At 41.8% G+C, this 22,589-nt stretch overlaps 1 protein-coding gene across 3 annotated transcripts in view; it reads left to right on the top strand.

Annotated features, from left to right (window-relative positions):
* BACE2 (beta-secretase 2) overlaps positions 1–22,589 on the top strand; it is a 115,233-nt gene that overhangs the window by 57,169 nt on the left and 35,475 nt on the right. For 2 of the 3 annotated variants that reach the window (XM_082392926.1, XM_082392924.1), the window contains exons 7-8: positions 4,915–5,064; positions 8,987–9,155. In XM_082392926.1, the coding sequence (XP_082249052.1) occupies positions 4,915–5,064; positions 8,987–9,155 (319 nt within the window). The remainder of the gene's footprint in view (positions 1–4,914; positions 5,065–8,986; positions 9,156–22,589) is intronic. The other variant, XM_082392925.1, reaches the window with a different exon arrangement.

The following is a 22,589-nucleotide window of genomic DNA, read 5'->3' as shown; positions in this document are numbered from 1 at the left end:
GGAAAAGAACCACTTGGTGATGTACTATATTAAAGTAAATAGTAAACCAGGAATACGTTTGTAGCCTTTAAAACAAACCAAAAATTGTACTCCTTTTTTTGGCCTCCATCCAAGCTGTGCTGGGATTGTAATTCCCACTTCTGTAAAACAATGAGATTCACAGAAGACAAAGGGCAAATCCGCCAATGTAACAATTCTTTTATGGCCATGCTTTGAAATACAATTAGAATCATGGTCAAGGACAACATGCCTTTTGAGGGCTTGGTTAACAGTATTCCCAGTGTGACCCCAACTTTCCAGTTAGTTCAAGGCAACAGGATAGACCACAGGGCACTGAGTGGAAGGACCGCAGCCTTAAAGGGCAGATGGAATTGAATTTCATGTAGCTTCTGCCACTTATTAGCTGAGTGCCTGGAGAGGACTCTTGTGCCCCCTGAGAGTCTCCGGGTTCTTGTCGTGGGGCTGTGAGGAGGGTCGGGCGTACAAGCCTGGCACAATGTGCTCGGTCAAGAAGAGCTTCTATTTCACGTCCAAACCACAGTGCTACTACTGTTTGTCTCGACACAAGATAAACGTCTCTCTCGACTTCGTGGGTGTCTTCATAAGCATCTGTTCACGCAGGGCCACCCTGGCAGAGTGACCAAAAATGAGCGTTTCCCGCACAAAGTCTTTATATTGGCGCTGACCCCAGTTGGGGCTGACAGGCCCGCAACTCCACTGGGCTGGCCAAATCCAAGGAATGATGGATAGGAGATGCACAGCAGTTGCTTTGTTACAGGTGACAGCAGAACAGGGGAAGGAAGAGCAGGGTTTTGCTTGTCCTGGACCCAAACTTGAAAAGTCTGGAAGCGCTGTAGGAAAAGCAGCAGGCAAATCAAAAGAATACAGAGGGGAAAGCCGGAAGAAACAACACCGAGGTCCTCTGTGAACTGAAAGGTCCAGGGAGCCGCGGACAAGAAAGGCAGAGCAATGTCCGCCTTTTTTGTCCACTGCGTGTCTAATATCTGCTGAATCAGAAAAACATGGCCGGTAACATTTTTAGTGCCTTAAATTTAGAAAACTGGCCGAAGACCAGACTGTGCTAGAAATGCAGAGCAATATGCTGCTTTTTTTCAGGGTAAAAATGTCCTCAGTGAAATTAATACGAGCACCTTCAAATGTACTATTCTGAGCTCTAAGTGTTTTACAACCGTCCCAAGGACATTCTGGCAGCGTGAGCGTGTGACTCCAACAAGCCCGTGACCAGCCTGGGTCTCTGCAGAGTCCGTGACTTCAGCGGGGACCAGCAGGACTGTGGCAGAGGGGCGCTCGCACTCCCGAGGGCAGCACAGCATGTGTTCAGCAGTGCCTGACTGTAATTAAAGCACGAGAAGGAACGAGAGTGCAAAATTTGTTTGCCGAGTCTAAAATTATCCTCTGGCTTCAGTGCCTCCATCAGGAGGGAGAGGCCTGGGGAGGCTGTTTGTCTTGAGCAGGGAAAGCTCAGCAAGGGTGGAAACTGTCTGTGTCTCATTGTGCGTGGACCAGAGACGTGCGTGTTCTTTCTCTCTGCTAGGTTCATCTCAGCCGGCTCTCTTGCCTTGGGTTTTCTCTCTTAGTTAAGGAGAGGACCGGCTTTGAAGAGTTAAACACCGTACAGATGCCGTGCTCTGTCTCTGGGCCTAGATTCTTCAGATGGGATTTTAGAAATGAATGGTTTGTAGGTCCGTAGTTCTTTTTTATTATTGAAGTATAGTTAATTTGCAATGTTGTGTTACTTTCAGGTGTACAGCAAAGTGATTCAGTTATACATATATATGTATTCTTTTTCAGATTCTTTTCCGTTATAGGTTATTGCAAGATATTGAATATAGTTCCCTGTGCTATATGTAGGTCTGTATTTTTAAATGAGCCTGGTGGGGAGTTCTGTGTTTGGCGGGGACCTGGGCTTCCTTCCTGCCCAGCTGTGGCACCCTTGTTAGCTCAGGCCCAGTGCTTCTCCCTCTGTAAAACCCAGAAGTAGGATGACACCTGCTGTAAATTGACTTCTGACTTTCAACTCTATGATCTGAATGTCCAAACTCTCCCCCAGGACACAAGGCTTGGCCCCCAGGACACAAGGCTTGGCCCCCAGGACACAAGGCTTGGCCCCCAGGGAGGCTTTCCAGACCTGCAGGCACCTCTTTGGAGGCAGACGGTCCCCCATCCAGTCCTGAGCTGTGCCTCTTAGGCAAGTTACTTGGCCCCTCTGAGCCTCATTCTTCAGCTGGAAATTGGAGCTAGTGCCCTCTGTGCAGCCCTAGTCACGCTTCACTTTTCCTGGAATCCAGCAAAATGACTGCCCCACCCCTTCTCAACTCATCCAGCAAGGGGTTCTTCCCTGTGATACGTATTTCAAGCTGGCTTCATTCTTATAAAATGTACAAATCTATGAAGGCCAGCATTAGAGACTTTGCAAGTCGGCCCTGACAGTTTCAGTGGAGAACCTATGATGGGTGAAGAGGCCGCAGGGAATTCCTCCCGGTTGTCTGCCCCGAGGGCGGTGGCACGTGCCTGCGAGGTCCTGAGCAGGCAGCTCTCACTCCGTATTCGTCCAGGGACACCCAGTTTTCTCACGTCCTATCCTCCTTGACCTCTGCAGCGCCCCTGCTCACCTCCCTTACCTGTCCTCTCAGCTTCCATCACACCCACCTCCCAGGACCTCTTCTCATCCCTGTGTTCCTCTTCATGGGGGTCTCCTTTGCTGATCCCTGTCTCAGGGTGGGTCCTGCGCCCCTCTCTTCTCCCTGTACCCTCTCCTAAGCGATCCCATCCATGGCCACACCATCACTTCCCACCCATTGGTCACTGACTTTCACATGCATCTGTCCAGCCCAGGCTGACTCCCTGGAGGTTAGACTCAAAGAACCAGTGACCTACACAAATCCCGCTTGGATGCCTTAATCCCACCCCATGTGCCACAGTGCTCAGATCCCTGATAAATGATCTCTGATAAATGCACAGTGGTGCCCCTGGGTCCTTCCCAGCCTCATCTCCTGCCCCTTCCTGTTCTCAGTGCCAGCCTCCATGGCCATCACGTTGTCTCGTGGGACAGGTTCCATGCTCTGCCTGCTCTCCCCACCACGTCTCCCTAACGCCCACCTACCCCTCAACTCAGCTCATGTGCTTTCTTCCTCAGGGACCTTGACAGATACCCCTTCCTCCCAGTCAACACTCTTCCAGCTCCACCCCACATCCCCGTCTCATGCCCTCCTAGCTCCTCCCTGTCACATGCCCTCCTAGCTCCTCCCCATCACATGCCCTCCTAGCTCCTCCCTGTCACATGCCCTCCTAGCTCCTCCCCATCACATGCCCTCCTAGCTCCTCCCCATCACATGCCCTCCTAGCTCCTCCCTGTCACATGCCCTCCTAGCTCCTCCACCATCACATGCCCTTCTAGCTCCTCCCCATCACATGCCCTCCTAGCTCCTCCCCGTCACATGCCCTCCTAGCTCCTCCCCATCACATGCCCTCCTAGCTCCTCCCCCATCACATGCCCTCCTAGCTCCTCCCCATCACATGCCCTCCTAGCTCCTCCCCGTCACATGCCCTCCTAGCTCGTCCACCATCACATGCCCTTCTAGCTCCTCCCCATCACATGCCCTCCTAGCTCCTCCCCGTCACATGCCCTCCTAGCTCCTCCCCATCACATGCCCTCCTAGCTCCTCCCCCATCACATGCCCTCCTAGCTCCTCCCCATCACATGCCCTCCTAGTTCCGCCCCATCACATGTCCTCCTAGCTCCTCCCCCATCACATGCCCTCCTAGCTCTGCCCCATCACATGCCCCCTAGCTCCGCCCCATCACATGCCCTCCTAGCTCCTCCCCCATCACATGCTCCTCTAGTTCTGACCTGAGCAGTGCAGTGTGCTGGGTGTGTTAAAAGAGACACATCCAACATAGTCCTTCCCTCAGGGAGCTGGCAGGAACGGGGCAGGCCTACTCTGGAATCTTAACTCGACCTGCTGAGAAGGCACAGAAGTAATTTGTAATTAACTTGCAGATTCAACAGTTAGTGGATAAGTGTGGTCGGCATTGCCTTCTGGTCCCCGGATGAGAGGCACAGGTGAACAAACATTCTGTGTTCTCGGCCATTCATTTTTTTACCCACGAACATTCCCTGAGTCTTTCCTGTGGGCCAGGTGTTAAGGCTATGAGAAGGAGATGGGGGAGCAGACAGCACTCCTGTGTCCTTGGAAGAATCAGATTCTAGTGCAAGAAACGGAAGTTAACCAATCACACCAATAAATTTAAAATTAAAACTGCTACAAGGAGAAAGGCCAAGGAGGAGAGATATATGGTGGAGTACCAGCACTGGGGGGGGGGGGGGCAGTCAAGGAGGGCTTCCTGGACAAGGTGGCATTGGAGCTGAGATCTGCGGGAGGAAAGATGTTCCAGAAGAGCAGAGAGCCCCTGCAGGGCTCTGCACCAGTAGGAAGCTTACTGGGCTCAGGGAATTTATAAGGAAGTTGATGCCCAAAAGGGCCTTGAGCACCACATTTAAGATCTGGTCTCTCTTCTAAAGGGTATTGCCTACTACAGTGTGACCTTGAGCGAGTTATTTCACTTCTCTGGGCGTTGGTTTCCTCATCCGTAAAGTGGAGGGGATGATGTTACTGCCCTGATGCGGGTGTTTGAGGATTAAAGTACTTAGTGCTGGGAAGTGCTCTTAGCGCTGCCTAATACCAGTAAGTCTTCCACATGCCTTGGTAATTTTAGTAATTGTGATTTTCTCATCACCATCACTCTTCCAGAGGACTGATGTCTTGCTTTGCATCCAAATTAAGCAGTGTTTATCGCCATGGGCATCTGGCAAGGTAATGAGAGAGTTGAGAGCTGCTTCCTGTTGTTGTGCCAGACTCGTCATTGTTTGTCATGTGATCTTGTTTTGTCTAGATTCCAGAATTCTCTGATGGTTTCTGGACGGGGTCCCAGCTGGCATGCTGGACAAATTCTGAAACACCTTGGTCTTATTTCCCTAAAATCTCCATCTACCTGAGAGACGAGAACTCTAGCAGATCATTCCGCATAACTATCCTGCCTCAGGTATGAACTTGGACTGTGTTTTCTCTTTTTAACATGGAACGTGCAAAAGTAAAGCACTTCATGCACAATGAGTGCATTTCGATATCACACCTGTATTAGGTAGCAATTGCCACGATAATGCTGCATAACAAACAACCACAAAATCCAGCGGCTTTAATCAGTGAGCTTATATTTCTGCTCGTGAGTCTGGGCAGGTCTGCTGGTCTTGGCTGGCTTGCTCACATGGTCTCTGGTCAGCTGGTGGTTGGCCAGGGATAGGTTGGCCTTGGCTTAGGGTGATCTCCGAAGGCCGCACTTGTGTATCTGGTGGCTCGATTGGTGGAGAGATGGGGCCATTGTCTCTCACCACCCAGTAGCTGCCTCAGACAGTGGCAGCAGGATTCTGTGAGAGAGAAAAGAAACCTGCAGGTGCTCCTGAAGTCGAGGCCCTGGGACTGGCCACCACCTCTTGCACAATGTTTCCCAAACCAGGCCAGGGGCAGCCCAGATAACTGGGGTGGGGATGTAGACACCACCTCCCAATGGGAAAAGCTGCAAGGTCACATCACAACGGTGTGGCTACAAGTGAAGTTAAGAATTGAGGCCATTTTTGCAGAATCTACCACAACATCAATATATGTTTACTTCTGATTTATTTATGAATAGAGACTATAGCACTGGATACTCAGAGATGGAAACATCAGTTTTTCCGTATTCAGTAAATCGTTGATTCCTCCTTCATCCTAAGCATCTTGTTACATAGACCAAGTTCCATCTTCCCCCGTCATGTGTCTCACCTCTTCCTCCCCTTCTCCATGCCCAGAGCCTTCACTCACATCCCCTCTCACTACCACCTCAGGACCCTCCAGCATGCCCTCCACACAACCCCACCCTCTCCTCCTTCTAAAACTATCGCCAGATTCATCTTGCTAAGCCACAGCTCTCCACCCCACTACTGCAGTCCTGGAGGCCTCATTCGCCAGTGTGGCTTTCCGTGACCTCACGGGACCCATGCTGACTCCCCAGCGTATTTCCTGCCGCGCCCTTGACCCTCCACTCTTGGTGGCTCTCCTCCAGCACTGGGTGCCCGCTCCCGTCTCCTCGCCTTTGCTTCCGCCAACCCCCCTGCCTGAAATGCCCCCTCCTCCCCACTCCATCTGTGTATCCACATTCTTTCCATCCTTTAAGACCCAGTGCAAACAACCCCTCTTTGTTGAACCTCTGCTGAGCAGAATGGCCCATTTGTGAGCTTGCCCTTCAAACTCATAATGCATGTTTTCTAGTCTACTCATCTGGCCCGGAATCATATCTTCAGGGTAGAGTTTATGCCCTTGGCTTTTTCATTTGACTTCTTTTTTCTCTAATCACACACACACTTATATTTCTTCCCCCATTAAATTCTTAATTCCTTGAAGATGAGAACCATGAGATTTAAAGATCATCCTTCCTTCCCTAGCACTGCCATGTGGTAGAGGGTGGTGCGTAATAATAACTGTTTGTTGAATGGACAGATCAATGTGTCTTTGTTGCAATTTGCTGAATTTGGGATAAAGGAGTGGGAATGGGGGACAGGGAAAGAGGAATAATTTCAGAAGAAAAAAGTAAATGATAATTTGGCTTTTCCCCATTCTCAGCTTTATATGGGGGGGAAGTGCATTCCAGAAATGGAGAGCTGTAGGGGAAAGGATTGAAAGCTTTATGAGAAATACAGCCCAACAGAGGACACATATGCTGAGAGCCGGAAGCTTGAGTTATATTCTCAGCACTGCCCTTGACTCACACTATAACTTTGAACAAATCACTTAGCCCTTTCTGTGTCAGTCTCTTTAACTATAAAAGAGAAATAATAATACTTGCCAAAGACGTTTTCAGAAGAGTGCAATATCCTTGGATGAACAGCACTGCATAGAGTGATGTTAGAATGATATGTTTTCAGCATCTTTAAAATAATGTGCTCTTTGTGATTAAATTTTGGTCAGCCCAACAGCAAAATGTGGACATTATTTCATCAATGCGATTTGTAACTAAAGTTGAAATCCAGCTTGAGGACAAAGGTGAATGTGAACTGGAGAATAAATGGCATGTGGGTGAGTCGACAGTCAGGGACTCATAAGAAGTAGGAGGAAAGCAGGCATTCGGGGGAAATCTATAATTATGTCCAGGGCAGGCAGAGCTGAGGGTCCACTGGGGACCGTCAGCCACTTTCAGGGCTGAGCCCTGGGTGAGCGTGAAGATATAATGAGGGATGTTTGGGAGTATTGCATTTAATTTGCATAACTCTGGATAAGAATTCAGTTTTATTCTCACTTACAAGACTGTAGATATCTTTTGGTTAACTTTGACATGTCCACATTTTCACTTTTTAAAAATCTGCTTTCCCGTGTTTTCCTGATTTCTTATTCACCGTCCCAATCCCGTTTGCTTTCCATTGCCTTGTTGAGAAAGGATGGCAGTTATGAACCACTGCCCGATGAGAACTTCACAAGCACACCCCTAGGAACAGCGCTGGGGGTCCCCTCCTAACACCTCAGCTCTGCCCAACTGAAGCCCTTCCTAACATTCAGGGCAATCATCAAGGCTCCTTGTCACCAAAGTTTTAGAATGAGGCCCCTACCCAGGACCGTTCAGGCATCAGCAGCAGTAGATGGGCAATTGATTGCTAGTGCAGAAGAGTCATGCCAAAAAACAGTGTGTCCATCCCCAAACTATTTTCCAGAAGCACATGGGCTGAATCCTATTTGGCCTGTCTAAAAAAGAAGCCCCCAAGCCCAGCCCACAGGCAAATTCTGATTTTTTTTTCATATAATCCTAAAAACGTAAATAGTTTCAGTCTAAATACCACCAGTTTGTCTATTTATGCTATTTTAGTTAGAAGGCAGGCATTTTATTCTGAGACCCAGCAATACTGGAGCTTTCCCAACATGTTACAAAATTTACAGTCTGGAATTTTTATTGGGATTCAACTGGCACACACACAGAAAGGACAGAGGGAAAGATACAAACTCAGTTTGCATCATGTTTGTATCAGTGTTATCGTTTGCATTTTATTTGGTGATTTTGGGGGGTTTCATTATGGAATTAGTTCATTCAAAGGTAGGAGTGTGTGTTTGTGTGTTCTAGGACCTGCTTACAGAGCCCTAAATGGAAGTGTTTCGGTGGTGGTAGCCTAGTGTATCTGCCACCTTTTCTTAATTTACGTTGACCCTCAGGAGAAGCTGTCTATTTCATCACACTGCTCAAGCTCATTCATTTAATACACATTTGCCGAGGCCCTACTATATGCCCGGCATATACTAGACGCCTAGGTGCCAAGACTATAGTGAAGAATAGGATGATTCCTTGCCTTGAAGAAGGGTTTACAGACAGGCATCAATCAGTGCAGGGTTCTAACTGCTGGACTCACCGCCTGGACATGGCAGCTGCTTGACGTCCAGCAGGTTATGACTCTGGGAACAATCCTGGCGTGTCCTTGCTCACCTTCATGCCTTGAGACCCCTTTCCCTCCGGTCTTCCCTGCACGTGGCAAGTGCACTGATGTTCATCTTCCTCACGTGTCAGTTTGATCATGCACGTTTTGATCATGCAGGGAGCATGTGCTGATATTCATCTTTGTATTGCTGGTACTGAGGACAGCGTCTAGACCTTAGTAAGTGCTCAGTAAGTGTTGAGCACGTAGACGACGGATGGATGGACGGACAGATAGACATCTCCTGGAGGGGCGCACCTGTGTACAGTCAGAGGTGGTGTGCATGTTCCTATCACTTCGGCAGTGTTTATCACCAGGCACATGGTCCCAGCCTCTGGACGGCAGGGCTGGTAACATCCCCTCCGTTCTCCGTAGCTCCCAGGGCGCCTCGGAGAGTCTGAGCACACGGCAGCCTCAACAGTTTTGTGACATTGCCTGATTCGTGTTTTTTCTTGTTTGCTCTTTCCTCTTCAACAGCTTTACATTCAGCCCATGATGGGGGCTGGCTTGAATTATGAATGTTACCGATTCGGCATTTCACCTTCCACAAACGCGCTGGTGATTGGTGCTACCGTGATGGAGGGCTTCTATGTGGTCTTTGACAGAGCTCGGAAGAGGGTGGGCTTCGCGGCCAGCCCCTGTGCAGGTAAGCGATGCTTGAATTGGACAGGGGGCCCTCACAAGAGCACCTGATGTCAGATAACTGACTTGGAAGCAGTTCTTGATGATGAATCAGTTGCCATTGAATTCTTTCACTCATGCCTATCTCAGACATCATAGTCTTATCCTCAAAGTGTACTGGGGGATTGTGGAGAGGAATAAGTGAGAATAACGCATGTCAGACTTTTAGTCCAGTGCTTGACACATGGCAAATGTGCAATAAATGTTAGTCCTTGCGGTTATCTCTCGTATTAAACTTAAGACGGCATCTCATACCAGGAATAAAAATACTCTGTGGGGCCTTGGGGATGAATTACAGTTTTTGGACAGTAAAAGCAAAATGAATAAAAAAGAAAATGCATCGATAAGCTGTGTGTATTTTCTTCCTCAAAGATATCCTCGTTATGAAATCAGAGGTAAGTGCCTGTCATTGCTATTTCTAGAAATCCTAAAATCGTGAGTGCATTTTTCTCATAGTATTTTTTTGAAGAGATGCTATGAAGGTGACACACAGCATTATTCGGTGAAATCTAGCTTGAGGATTGTGTGGACCTTCAGAGAAACCAGGAGAGCACAATAAAGTTGATAGGATGGTTAAACCCCTTCCACTTGGAAATGTCACAGAGTCAGCAGCTTGCTTGGAATGAAGTGTTCCCACAGCACACAGTTTAGAGGGAAGATCAGGTACTTCTGACTGATATAGCCCAAGCTAGCGAGGAGAAGGCAAATCACAGAAGTGGCAGGAGGTGGAGTCGCTGGAGGGATGGAGAAAGCGCGTGCACCAGGGCGGAGGCCGAGAGAGGTGCCGCGCTCAGGGTAGGGTTTCAGAGGACTGAAAATGTCCCAGTACATTGGATTTGGGGTCAGGAACAGAAGGGAATCCCCAAGTTGTACTGGTAACATGCTAAGGGGGAGAACAAGAAATGTGAGGTAGAAAAAGAACTGACAACAAAAAGATAAAACAGAAGAAAAGCAAGGGTTGTAGTGAAATACAAGACTGCCATGTAGTGAAGGAAAGGGAATATGAATTTGAGGAAGAAAAAAGTCTTAGACAATTAGTTGTAGTTGTACGACAGGCAGGGATGCTGGCTGACCATGCTGGTAGCCTGTACTCGGACCGGACCTTCACTCTGATCTAAAACCAGCTGAGGGGTTCGGAGGCAAGCAGGGGAGGTGAGGGTACACAGGCAAAATGCCAAATGATCACAGCTGATTTATTCAGGAGGTGAAGTTTCAGTTCTTATTTCTTACTACCTAAATCGTGGTCTTAAAATAGAGGCCCAGTAAATAAAGCAGGTAAGTGATGCTTCATATTCTTGTTTCAAAAAAAAAAAAAAAAAAAAAGTGTAGAGCTAGAATATCTAATTCTAAAGAATTTCATGAAAAACTTGAAAATTTGAATAAATTTCTAAATTTAAATGTATTATTAAATATGTTATCAATGATAGTCTGATATGTCTGTCCTGGATGCTAAAATAGATCCAACTTAATAATTTTGGTAAATATTACTTAGCGCCAATGAAAAGGTTAGATATAAGCTACATTTGGTATCCTTCAGTCTTGGTGTAATCTTTTGGACACTTTCTATAATAAGAAATATATTTATTATAGTGCTTCCACTGTATTCTGTATGGGATATGCCATCTACCTAGATAGCTAAATATATAGAAGCAAGTGTAAGCATATATTATTTGGTATTAGAGAATAAACTCTGCTTAAAATTACAACAGCTGAATAAAAATTTCACAAATAAAAAAAACAACAACAACAAAAAAACACGCTGTCTATTCCCACGAAGTAAAATAACAATTTGGAGAACAGAAAAAGAGAAATATTCAATGGCAAAATTAAGTATTAGGCCAATTCATATTCTATATAAATAAAATCATCTAACCCCAGGTACATATTTGATATCTTGCAATATATCTCCTTAAATATCAGTGCAGATTTCTTTGTATTAGTGAACAGGCTTGGAATCCTTGAGACTTGACACTTTTTTTTATCTTAGTCATGAGTAAATGTTTACCTTTCAGCTGTGTATTAACTCTTTCAACCTGTTAGATTATCACTGAAAGAGAGCTTTCTCTGTAGCATTACCTGGGACTGTACAACCTGGAACACCACTGTATCTCCCAACTGTGACTCTTTCCCTTCTTCTAACCCAGAGGACCTGAGAACTACAGCAATTTCCCCACAATTTCTGTTCTCTTGTTAAATACCATTAAAGCAGAGGCTACGATGGCAACAGCTGTTATATCGTCCACTTTACTTAATACCTCAGAGAGCTTAATCATCGTATGTTTCCCGAGTGAATTACTGTTGGAAATAGTTTAATATTAAGTGTCTCTATGCAGACCGTCTCTTGCACTTCATCATGAATTCTTTGTTAGGTGCTCTTATACAACTTCTTTGGGGCTATTTTTTTTAAAATGTACCTAAGGTCTTGGTACTTAAACATTAGATTTTACCAGCAGTGGGAATATACTCTGATATGTCTCCTCTTTAGTGCAAATTGTTTAGCCATTAAAGTAATTACTTCCCTCAGGGCAGCAATTAGGAGCTAGACAGTGGTCTAAATAAAGCACCACAGTAAGTGGAAGAGATACCCTGCCTTTCTTTTTCTTTTTAAAAGTGTTTATTTTTAAGTTATAGCATGTTTTAAATAACAAAATGTTTTCAATTGCAAGAAATCCTGTTATTATGTACACACTTGGGAACACCCAGATCGAACAAATGCTAACATTTTGTTATGTTTTCTTCAAAAATTTTTCATAGAAATAAAAATAAATATAGCCCCATGCCAATTCCTTCCCCAGAATTACTCTTTATCCTGAAATTTGTGTATATTCTTCTCCTAATTACCGCACACTTATAATTTCACTTCGTGGTTATAACTACCTTGGATTAGTTATCCATTGCTGTATAACAATTACCCCCAATTTAGCAGCATTCCATGGCCTTGTGCAGGTGCCTAGGGTCAGGAATTGAGAGGGGGCGTAGCTGGTGGTTCTGGCCCATGGTCTCTTGTGAGGCTGCAGCCACCTGAAGGCTGGAGGGTCCACTTCCAAGTTCACCCACGTGGTTGTTGGCAGGAGTCCTCTTTCCTCACCATCTGGACCTCATCACTGGCCTGCCTGAATGTCCTCAAGGTAGGACACTGATCACCCCAGAGCAAGTGATCCCAGAGAGAGGGAGAGGGAGAGGGAGGGAGGGAGGGAGGGAGAGGGGGAGAGAGAGAGAGAGAGAGAGAGAGAGAGAGAGAGAGAGAGCGAGCGAGCGAGCACGCAAAAGAGTCCCCAAGACAGAAGCCACAGCCCTTTTATAACCTAATCTCAGAAGTGCCGTGCTATCACTTCTGCCTGCTCTTCTGGTCACACACAGAGCAACCCTGGTTCTGTACTACTTGGGAGGGGACTACACGGAGTAGATATCAGGCAGCAGGGATCACTGGGGGTCATCTTAGAACCTGCCTACTGTATACTTATAAATGAGTACCTATACCAAAACATAGGTTGGTTTGTTTTGGTGTTTTGGTATTTTTTAATTTATATGAATGCCTTAGTGCTGTGCATATTCCTTGTCAACTTGCCCTGATTGCTCAACTTTACATTTGGTAGAATTTCCATGTTGAAATGTGTACTAGGTCATTCATTTTGACTGCTGTGTAGTATTCCATTGTGAGAATATACCCAGATTATTTACCCACTCTGGCCTTGAGTAACATTTGGGTCGTTTCTGATATTTCAACTGCGTTGAACATCTTTGTGCACATGAATGAGATCTTCTGGAAATGGAATTTCTAGGTGATTTGCTATGCCAGCCTTCAGTGTTACTGGCTGCTGACTAATTTGTCTTCCAAGTAGCTGGAACACCAAAGTTATACAAGAATTTTCATTCCCTCAGAGTATTATCATATTTGTTTTGTTTTGTTTTCTTTTTTGCCAATATGTGTGTGAAATAGTGCTACATTTTAATTAATTGCTCCTGAGATGACATAACTTTTGATATGTTTATGGGATGGTTAAGCTTTTTCTCTGATAGTGAATTTTTCTATTAACAGCTTGTGCACATTTTTCTAATTATTTTTTATTGACATACATAAGTTCTTTATATATTTTAGATACTAATTTTCTGGGTTATATGCATGGCACATATTTTCTCCTAATCTCTCTGGCTTTTCTTGGTTTTTGTGTCTTTTATTTACATTTTTAATTTAATGAAGTAAAATTTACTAATCCCTTTTTATAGCCTCTATTCTGTACTTTATTTGAGAAAGTCTTCCTTTCTCTAAAAAAATAGAGATTATTTTTCTTCTAAAGGTACTTTATACTTTTGTTTCATTTTCTTCTAAAATGTGAAGTGGGAATCTAATTTTTATGAGGCCACTGAATTTTCTCAGCATCATTTATTGAATATATGTTTTCCCACTTACTTTTTCAATATTTTCTTTTAAAAAAATTTAATATACAAAAAAGACTAAAAATAATACAGTAACGTCCTGCATACTGACCATCTAGACTTAATTTTAACATTTTGCCATGTATCAGTATGTGTATATGTATATATATATTTTTTGCTGAACCATTTGCAAATAAGTTGCAGATATCATGACATTTCACCCCTAAATATTTCATTGTTCATCTCTTAAAAATAAGTACATTCTCCTACCTAACCATAATATCAATATGACACCTAAAAAGGTAACAATATTTACCTAATATAATATCTAAGCCATATTCAAATTTCCCCAGTTGTCCCAAAAATGTTTTCCTTACCTTTTATTTTTTTTTGAAGGCCAGTTGTATTATAGAATGTATCATACTCAGATTCATCTGAGTATTTCCTGATGGTATCATTTAACATTTTTGTTTAATATCATATTCATATTTCCTGGAAACTTAGGACTAGAGGCTTGATTAGATTCAGGTTAAATATTTTTTGCAAGTTACCTACTGAATTTTAATAATTTCTTTGTCATGTATATATATCTGGGTCTATTTCTGAGCATTCTATTCTGTCCCAACAGGGATAGTTGTGTATCTCTGTGCTATAACATATGGTTTTAATTTCTGTAGTTTATAATAAGATTCAATATCTGGTAGGTGTTTGACTCTTCTCCTTATTCTTCTTTAAAATTGTCCTGGCTACTTTTATCCTGTTATTCAGCTTGTCAAGATCCCTGAAGAATCATATTGAGATTTTGATCAGAACTACATTGAATTTATAGATTAACTTGAGAAGACATCAAATTTGTACTGTATGAGTCTTTCCCCCATGAATGTGCTAAATCTCATTTGTTTAGGTCATCTTTGATGTCCTACAGCAAGGTCCTGTGGTTTTCTCTAAAAAGGTCTTACATGTATACTTATTACTAGATACCTCTTAGCGCTTACTGTTATTTTAGATGAGATTATTTAAAATTGTATTTTCTAATGGATTATTTGGTATACAGGCTTTCCATTTTATTGTGTAGTAATCTTCTACACAAGGCGTCCAGCCGCCTTGCTGAATTCTCCGTTTTTTAAAGTTGTTAGAATCACTTGGATTCTCTTTGGAAAGGTAGATGATCTGCAAATAATACGCTTTTTAGCATTTCTAATCTTTTATCTTTTAGTTATTTGTCTTTTTCTGATGCTTTTAGAGACACTATTGAACAGAAAATGGTGATGGACATTTCTCCTTACTTTAATGGGGGTGATTAAAATACTTCACCATTGAGCATAATGGATGGGTTGGGTTTGTGGAAGTCCCTTCCAATCCTCAATTAAGGGATTCCTAGTTGCTGACATTGTTTAGTATGAATTTAAAAAAGCTGCTCAACAGTTTCTACTAATGTTAAACATACTCCTACTCAGTGACCCAGCAAATTTCACTCTTAGCTATATGCAAAGGAGAAATGAATGTGTATGTCCACTGAAAGACTTGACCAGAAACAGCTTTATCCATAAAACTAACCAAAGTGCTGCATTCATGATAATTACATAAAACTATCATTTTCATCAAACTAAAAACAGTCCAAAGTCCTTCAAAGGAGAATGGATGAATAAATGGTCATCTTTCCATTCACTGGGACACTACACAGCAATTTTCTTTCTGCTGCAGAATGTACTTTAGGATTTCTCTTATAAAAGTCTGTGAAAGGTAATTTTTATTTTGCCACACCTCTTGAATCATAATTTAGCTGTGTGTGGAATTTAGGTCAACCGTTTTCCCTTAGTGTTCTGGAGATGCTGTTTCATTACTCTCCTGCTTCATAATTGCTGGTGAAAAGAGGCCAGTGAGTTTCAGTTGTTATACCTTTAAGGGTAATCTATTCCTTCTCTCTGGGTGCTGTTGAGACTTCTTTTATTTTAAATTTTTAGTGTTCTGAACTTTCACCATGATATATCTAGATATAGATTATTTTTTCATCTTGCTCAAGACTCATTGTGCACTCTGATTCTGATAACTCATGTTCTTTGTCATCAACCCTAGAAAATTCTCAGCTGTATCTCCACACCCATTCTTCTACTCTCGTCTAATCTCCTATGAAATAAATTTTGGGAGTTCTCGTTATTTCCTCCATAACCCTTGACCTTTCATTCATATTTTCTTTGCTGCGTTTTGTGTAGTTTCCTCAGGTACATCTTATATTGGTCTAGTTCTCTCTTCAGCTGTGTTCGATCTATTTAACCTATTCTGTGAGTTTTAAATTATATTGACCGTATTTTTCATTTTCAGAAATTCTATTTTGTACTTTCTCAAATGTACTAGTTTACTTTTCTGTAGTGTCCTGTAATAATTTTGTTGTGGCTTGTATTTCCTTTATCTCCTTTATCATTTTTTATTTAATTTTAAAAAACGGCTGGGTAATATTCAAAAGGTACAGTGATTTATACAGCACCCCACTCTCTCAGATTCAATCACATGAGTACATAAAATCTTCCCTCGTTATTACTTTTTTGAGCCTCATGATCTCCTATTGTATGAGTGTTTCCTAATTTGTTTAATTAATCCTTATTGATAGGCATTTATGTTGTTTCTAATCTTTTGTTGTTACAACAGTGCTGCAATGGATACCGTTTATATGTGTCTATTCACAGATAAGAAAGTATACTTCCAGGTTGGATAACTAGAAATAGAATTACTGGGTTGAAGGGTGTATCATTTGTAATCTTGGTGAATATTGTCACATTGCTTTCCATAGAGGTTATACTCGCTAATACCTGACTATACTAGTTCTCTAGCAATGTATGTGATGGCCTGTTTCTCCAGTCCGACTCACCAAAATAGTGACACACTTTGGGGAATTCTGCCAATCTGATAGGTGAAGAATGATTATCTCAGTGCAGTTTTAATTGTATTGCTTTATATGGGTGAGGTTGAGTTTCTTTTCATATATCTAAGGGTGTTTGTTTTTCCTTTTCTGTGATCTATCCACTCCTATCTTTTCCCCATTTTTTTCTGTTGGGTTTTTAGTTTTTGGTGTCAATTTTTAAGAGCTCTTTATGTCTTCATTTGTCTGGAGAAAGAAAAGCTAAAATTCATATCTCAATCGGAAATTATTTTTAAACTTTGCTTCTGATGAATTTTAGTGTAAAAAATGTTTACTTTTATGCATGTAAATATATCAGTCTTTTGCTTTAAGTTTCTTGGGTTTAATGTCCCTTTTAAAATTACCTTTCTCACTAAAATTATTTTGTGAGTTATTTAAGTATATACTTTTATGTTTGATTTCCCTTGGCATAGAATGTACAGATTAAATCTTTTCTCCCCAAGATGACTATCAGATTGTTTCTATAACATTTATCAAATGATCTATCTTTTCTTGACTAATTTGAAATCCCACTATTATTGCACACCAAATTCGAGTAAATATTTGGGAGATACATATTTATTTCTGGGTTCCCTATTTTGTTCCATTGATATGTTGTATAGTATTAGTTTCCTTGTACTGTTCTTTTTTCAGAACTTCCCTGCTATTCTTAATTTTCTTTTCCTTTATGAAATTTTGAATCAGCTTGTTAGTTAAAGAAATAATCTTGTTGGTATTTTAGTGAGTTTTTAATCCCTTTAAACACAGCTGTTGTATAATGCAAGCAGATTGTTGTATTTTCTATCATTAATAGAGAACTGATCTCCTTGTTTTTGTGTCTGCTGACTGTTCTCTCCTGGTGGACTTTTTTTCTCACTTGGTTTGTAATTTTTTGTTGTGAGCTTATCTTTAGTGAGAGTGTTTTTTTGTTTTTTTGTTTTTTTCCCAATCTGAGAGAGTTCAGTGCACTTTGGGTTGTAAAAAATGTTCCTATAAAGCAATTTGCACTTTTCTGTTGAGTGTTTTTCAAACCATGAGAAGTATAGTGTTTCTACACCAAGTTGTGTAAATTTAGATGCCGGCCATGATTGAGGTATTGGTTTTGAGGTTCTGCTTCTCATGGGACAGTCTTTCTTGCCCTCAGCTTCCACCCTCCTCAAACCTCAGACAGAGTCAGGCTTCCTTGTTGGTAGAGTTTTCCTGGCTGCCTGTACTTATGGGCCAGACTTTTGCTGGCATGTCATCTCTAGCACCCCTGTCCTTGGTGCTGGGGTCAAGTCTTCTGCCCACCTCCAACTCGTTGGGAATTGGAACCCAGCCCTAGGGCCTATTTCTGAGCTCAGCTACAAATTTAAAATTAAGGGTTGTTTTTGTCCTCTTTTCTGTGTGTTATAGCAGGAGAAAGTTCTACCTTTGCACCAACCAGAACTTGAAAATCTTTGGGAGCTGCCCTTCTCCCCTAGTGTCTTTATTTTGGTTTTCATAATAATCTGTGTTTGTCAGACAACACTTAGCTTACGGGATTAGGCTTCTCTATAAGGGTTGGGGTGGGAAAGAAGGCAGTGAGTGGGAGCTCTTTGATTAGAATCTCCTGGGGAGCTTTTTAAACTATGCATGGTCTACATCCTCACCTCTTTTTTCAGCCAAGGTATGCAAGAATGGTGGTGGGTGGGTGCGTGATGGGTATTTTGGAAAAAGATCCCCAGATGCTTCTCTTCTTCTGCCCCTGCTTCTCCTCAACTCACCCTCCACTCCTACGGACAGTCACTATTCTAGTCTCAGATCAGAGCCAGATAAACAAGGTGGCAGTCGTGGCGTGTCATGGAGATGGCCAGCCTGCGTCTGCAGCACATAGTCGCACGTACCTGGAACAGGTACCGGGGGCTGGAGCACATTCACCTGCCTCTGTTGCCTGGACCAAATGTCCTATAGCTAGGAAAATAGTAGCGTGTTAAAATTGACAACTTTCTCTTAATGTATCCAAAGCTTCTGAAACACCACCCATCTCTTTTTATAGATTGAGACATTTAGCACCCAAGAACTGTATAGATTTCAGCTTAGACAATTTGAGACACATCATGGATTGTGGCAATCGTTTAACTGTGAATTTTCTTTGCGGCAGGTTGAAACTGGATATTCTGGTTCATGTTTAAAAATAGGAAAGTTAGCTGTTAAGAACAGAGTCTCAGAGATATGCCTCTGCCATCTACTTAGAGTACAACCAAAAGATGCCAAAGCCAAGGGCCCCCAAAGACATAGATTAGGCAGCCCTGCTTCCTCATTTTACAGAAAAGAACACTGAGGCTTTGGGATGGTAAGTGGCTTCACATGGTTGCAGAGCAAAACGGTACTGAATCCATTGCACCGGTCCTATAATTCCAGGACACTCTTCCAAGTAAACCACGTCCACTCAGAAAGCATCTCAGTACCAACTAATCCATGGGAGGGGACGGGTCACTTCATTTTGTATGCTGTGGTGGAAAAGACCCGACCACCATAATTCTTATAGTTGGTAGAGGAGCTGTCTTCCTCAGGCACTCATTATCAGCTGGGTCCTGACCTTCTAGGAGACAAGACAGAAAATGCATAATTAAAATTTTAACCCAAGCCCTTGATGAAAGAATTTAATGTAACAGTGTATTAACAGCTGACATTTAGTAAACACTGACCTTAGTGCAGGCACCCTGCTGAGTGCTTAACTCCTATTGACTTGGTTATATACACAACAAGACTCTGCTATTATTGGCTTCACTTTACAGATGGGGAAACTGCGGGGCAAAGAAGTTCAGTAACTTGACCAAAATGACACAGCTCAGAAGCGGCAACTAGGACTTGCCCCCCAGGGACCATGCTCTTAGCCACAGCACACTATGGCCTCTCATAAATAGATCCAACGTGAAAAGTGAAAATCTGTTCTGTGACCACAGAATTAGTAGTATGTGTAATAAATGCACAGGCTTTTCAGTGAATGGCATTTCTAGAAAATACTCTTCAGAAGTAATTTTAAATCAACTTTCTGTTAACATTGGGTGGCTGGTTAGCAAATGTGAGAAGGCTGTTGTTTCCAGATAATACATTATGTCTGACAACCTTAAATTGGGGCTAGTTCTCAAAAACTTTTTAAAAAATACATAACTTTTCTGATTATAAAAATAATACATGTACATTAAAGAAAATTTGATGATGTTGGGTTTGTTTTTTTTTACTATTTTTATTGTATTTGTATATATGTACAGATGGTCCTAGATTTATGGTGGTTTGACTTGAGAGTTTTTGACTTTGTGATGGTGTGAAAGCCATATGCATTCAGTAGAAAGCTTACTTTGAGGTGTGGATTTTGATCTTCGGCTGAGCTAGCAATATGCTGTCGATGCTGTTGGGACGCTGGGCGGCGGCAGCCCCAGATGCCAGTCCGCCCCGCAATCTCCAGGGTAAACAACCGATGACACGCTTAGAACCATTCTGTACCCAGACAGCCATTCTGTTTTTCACTTTCAATACAGTAGTCAGTAAATTACAGGAGATATTCAACACCTTATTATAAAATAGGCTTTGTATCAGATGATTTTGCCCACCTGTAGGCTAATGTTAAGTGTTCTAATGTAAGTGTTCTGAGCACTGTTAAGGTAGGCTAGGCTCAGCTACGATGTTCAGTAGGTCAGGTGTATTAAATGCATTTTGACTTAATGATATTTTCAACTCATCATGGGTTTACTGGGCTGTAACCCCATCATAAATCTAGGCAGATGTGTGTGTGTCTCATATATGGAAACATGTATAAACTTGGGCGTTCCACTTGAAGAACAATACTAAAATACTAAAATCCCTAGGTACCTAGCAGAGCTGGCGTTGGTTTTGTTTTTCTTTTTTAACCTAAATGCAATCATTTCACATGTGTTATTCTTTGACATACTTTTTTGACTGCCTTGTTCTTTTGATTTTTTGAAAGCGTCATTGAGATATAATTGGTATGAAATGAGCCATTTGTGTTATAGGGTACAATTTGGTAAGTTTTACATTAGGTGTGCAACCTGAAAACCATCCCCACACACAAGATGATAAACATTTTCATCATGCCCCAAAGTTTCCTTGTACTTTTCTGTCCTTCCTGCCCCCCAGCCCTTGCTGCCTCCGACCCCAACCCCAGGTAGCCACTGATCTGCCTTCTGTCACTATAGATTACTTTTCACTTTTTAGAATATCATATAAATGGAATCATAGCATGCATTCCTTTTTGTCTGACTTCTTTCACTCAGCATAATTATTTTGAGATTGATTTCTTTTTTTCATGTATCAGTAGTTCATTCATGTTTATGCTGAGCAATGCTCAATTGCATAGATATATCATAATTGGTTTACCCCTGTCACCTGTTGAACTTTTGGGTTGTTTCCGGGTTTTTTTGGCTATTATAAATAAAGCTGCTCTGAAAATTAGTGTAGAAGCCCTTGGACATAATTTTCATTTCTCCTGAGTAAATACCTAGGAGTGGAATGGCTGAGTCATAGGAGAGGGATAGGTTTCACTTCCTAAGAAATTGCCAAACTGTTTTTCAGAGATGGCTGTGTCATTTTCCATTTCCACCAGCTGTGTATGAGAGTTTCAGTGCCTCTACATCCTCACCAACATTTGATATGGTCCATCTTTTTCATTTTAATAGGTAGTTAGTTGTATCTTATTGTGGTTTAAATTTGCATTTCCCTAATGACTCATGGTCTTGAACATCTTTTCATGTGCTTATGTGCCATTTACACATTTTCTCTGGTGAAGTGTCTTTTCACATTTTCTTGCCCATTTTTGTATTGAGGTGTTTTCTTATTTTTGAGTTTTCAGAGTTCTTTATATTCAGAATACAAATCCTTTATCAAAAATGTGACTCGCAAATATTTTCTCCCAGTCTTTTCAGTCTCTTAATATTGTCTTTCAAAGAGGACAGGTTCTTAATTTTGATGAAATAAAATTTATCAGTATTTTTCTTTTATACATTGTGCTTTTTGGTGTTAGAGCTAAGAAATTTTTTGCCTACCTCAGTGACACAAAGATTTCCTCCTGTGTTTTTTCTAGACATTTTATAGTTTTAGAAATGTGTTATTTAGTTTCCAAATATTTAGGGATTTTCCAGCTATCTTTTAGTTGTTGATGTATAGTTCCACTGTTGCCAGAGAACATAGTATGAATTGAATCTTTTAAAATTTATTGAAACTTGTAGTGTGGCCCAGAATACGGTCTATCTTGGTAAATGTCCTATGTGCTCTTGAAAACAATGTATATACTGCTGTGTGGGTGGAGTATTCTGTAATTGTCAAATTGATTTATAGAATCGTTCAGGTTATCTGTATCCTTACTTATTTTCTGTCTCCTTGCTCTATTATTGAGAAAAGGATGTTGAAATCTCTGAGTATATTTGTGAAGTTGTCTATTCCTCCTTTTGCACTTTTACCATTCTTCTTTTACATATTTTGAAATTCTGTTGCTAGAGGCAGAAATTATGTCATATTTATGAATTGAACATTTTATCATTATGAAATTACCATGTTTATCTGATAATCCTCTGCTCTGGATCTACTCTGTCTGATACTAATATAGCCACTCTGGGTTTCTTTTTATCAGCGTTAGCATGATACATCTTTTTCCATCCTATGACTTTTAACATAATTGAGTATTTACATTTAAAGTAGGCTTCTTGTAAGCAGCCTATAGTTTGGTCTTGCTTTTTATCTAGTTTGACAATCTCAGTTTTTCAACTGGGGTGTTTAGACCAGACTTCAGCAAACAGCAACCAGCAGGCTATATCTGGCACGTAGCCTGCTTTTCTATGGCCCATGAACTAAGAATGGTTTTTACATTCTTAAAAGGTTGTTTAAAAAAATCGAAAGGAATATGTGATAGAAATCATGTATGACCCAAAAAACCTAACATGTTAACATGGTCCTTTATGGAAAAAGTCCACAAACCCCTAGTGTAGACTATTTATATTTAATGTGATGATTGATATGGTTTGGTTTAAGTCTGCAGTCTTGCTATGTGTTTTCTCTATCTTATCTGTTCTTTCTTTCCCTTTTTTCTCTTTCTGCCTTTTTTTTTTTTTTTTTTTTTTGGCTGCATTGGGTCTTTGTTGCTGCATACAA

The sequence above is a fragment of the Balaenoptera borealis genome, assembly GCF_965194805.1.
Source record: "Balaenoptera borealis genome assembly, chromosome: 5".
NCBI classification, from domain to species: domain Eukaryota; kingdom Metazoa; phylum Chordata; class Mammalia; order Artiodactyla; family Balaenopteridae; genus Balaenoptera; species Balaenoptera borealis.
This window is presented reverse-complemented; position numbering and strand designations above follow the sequence as displayed.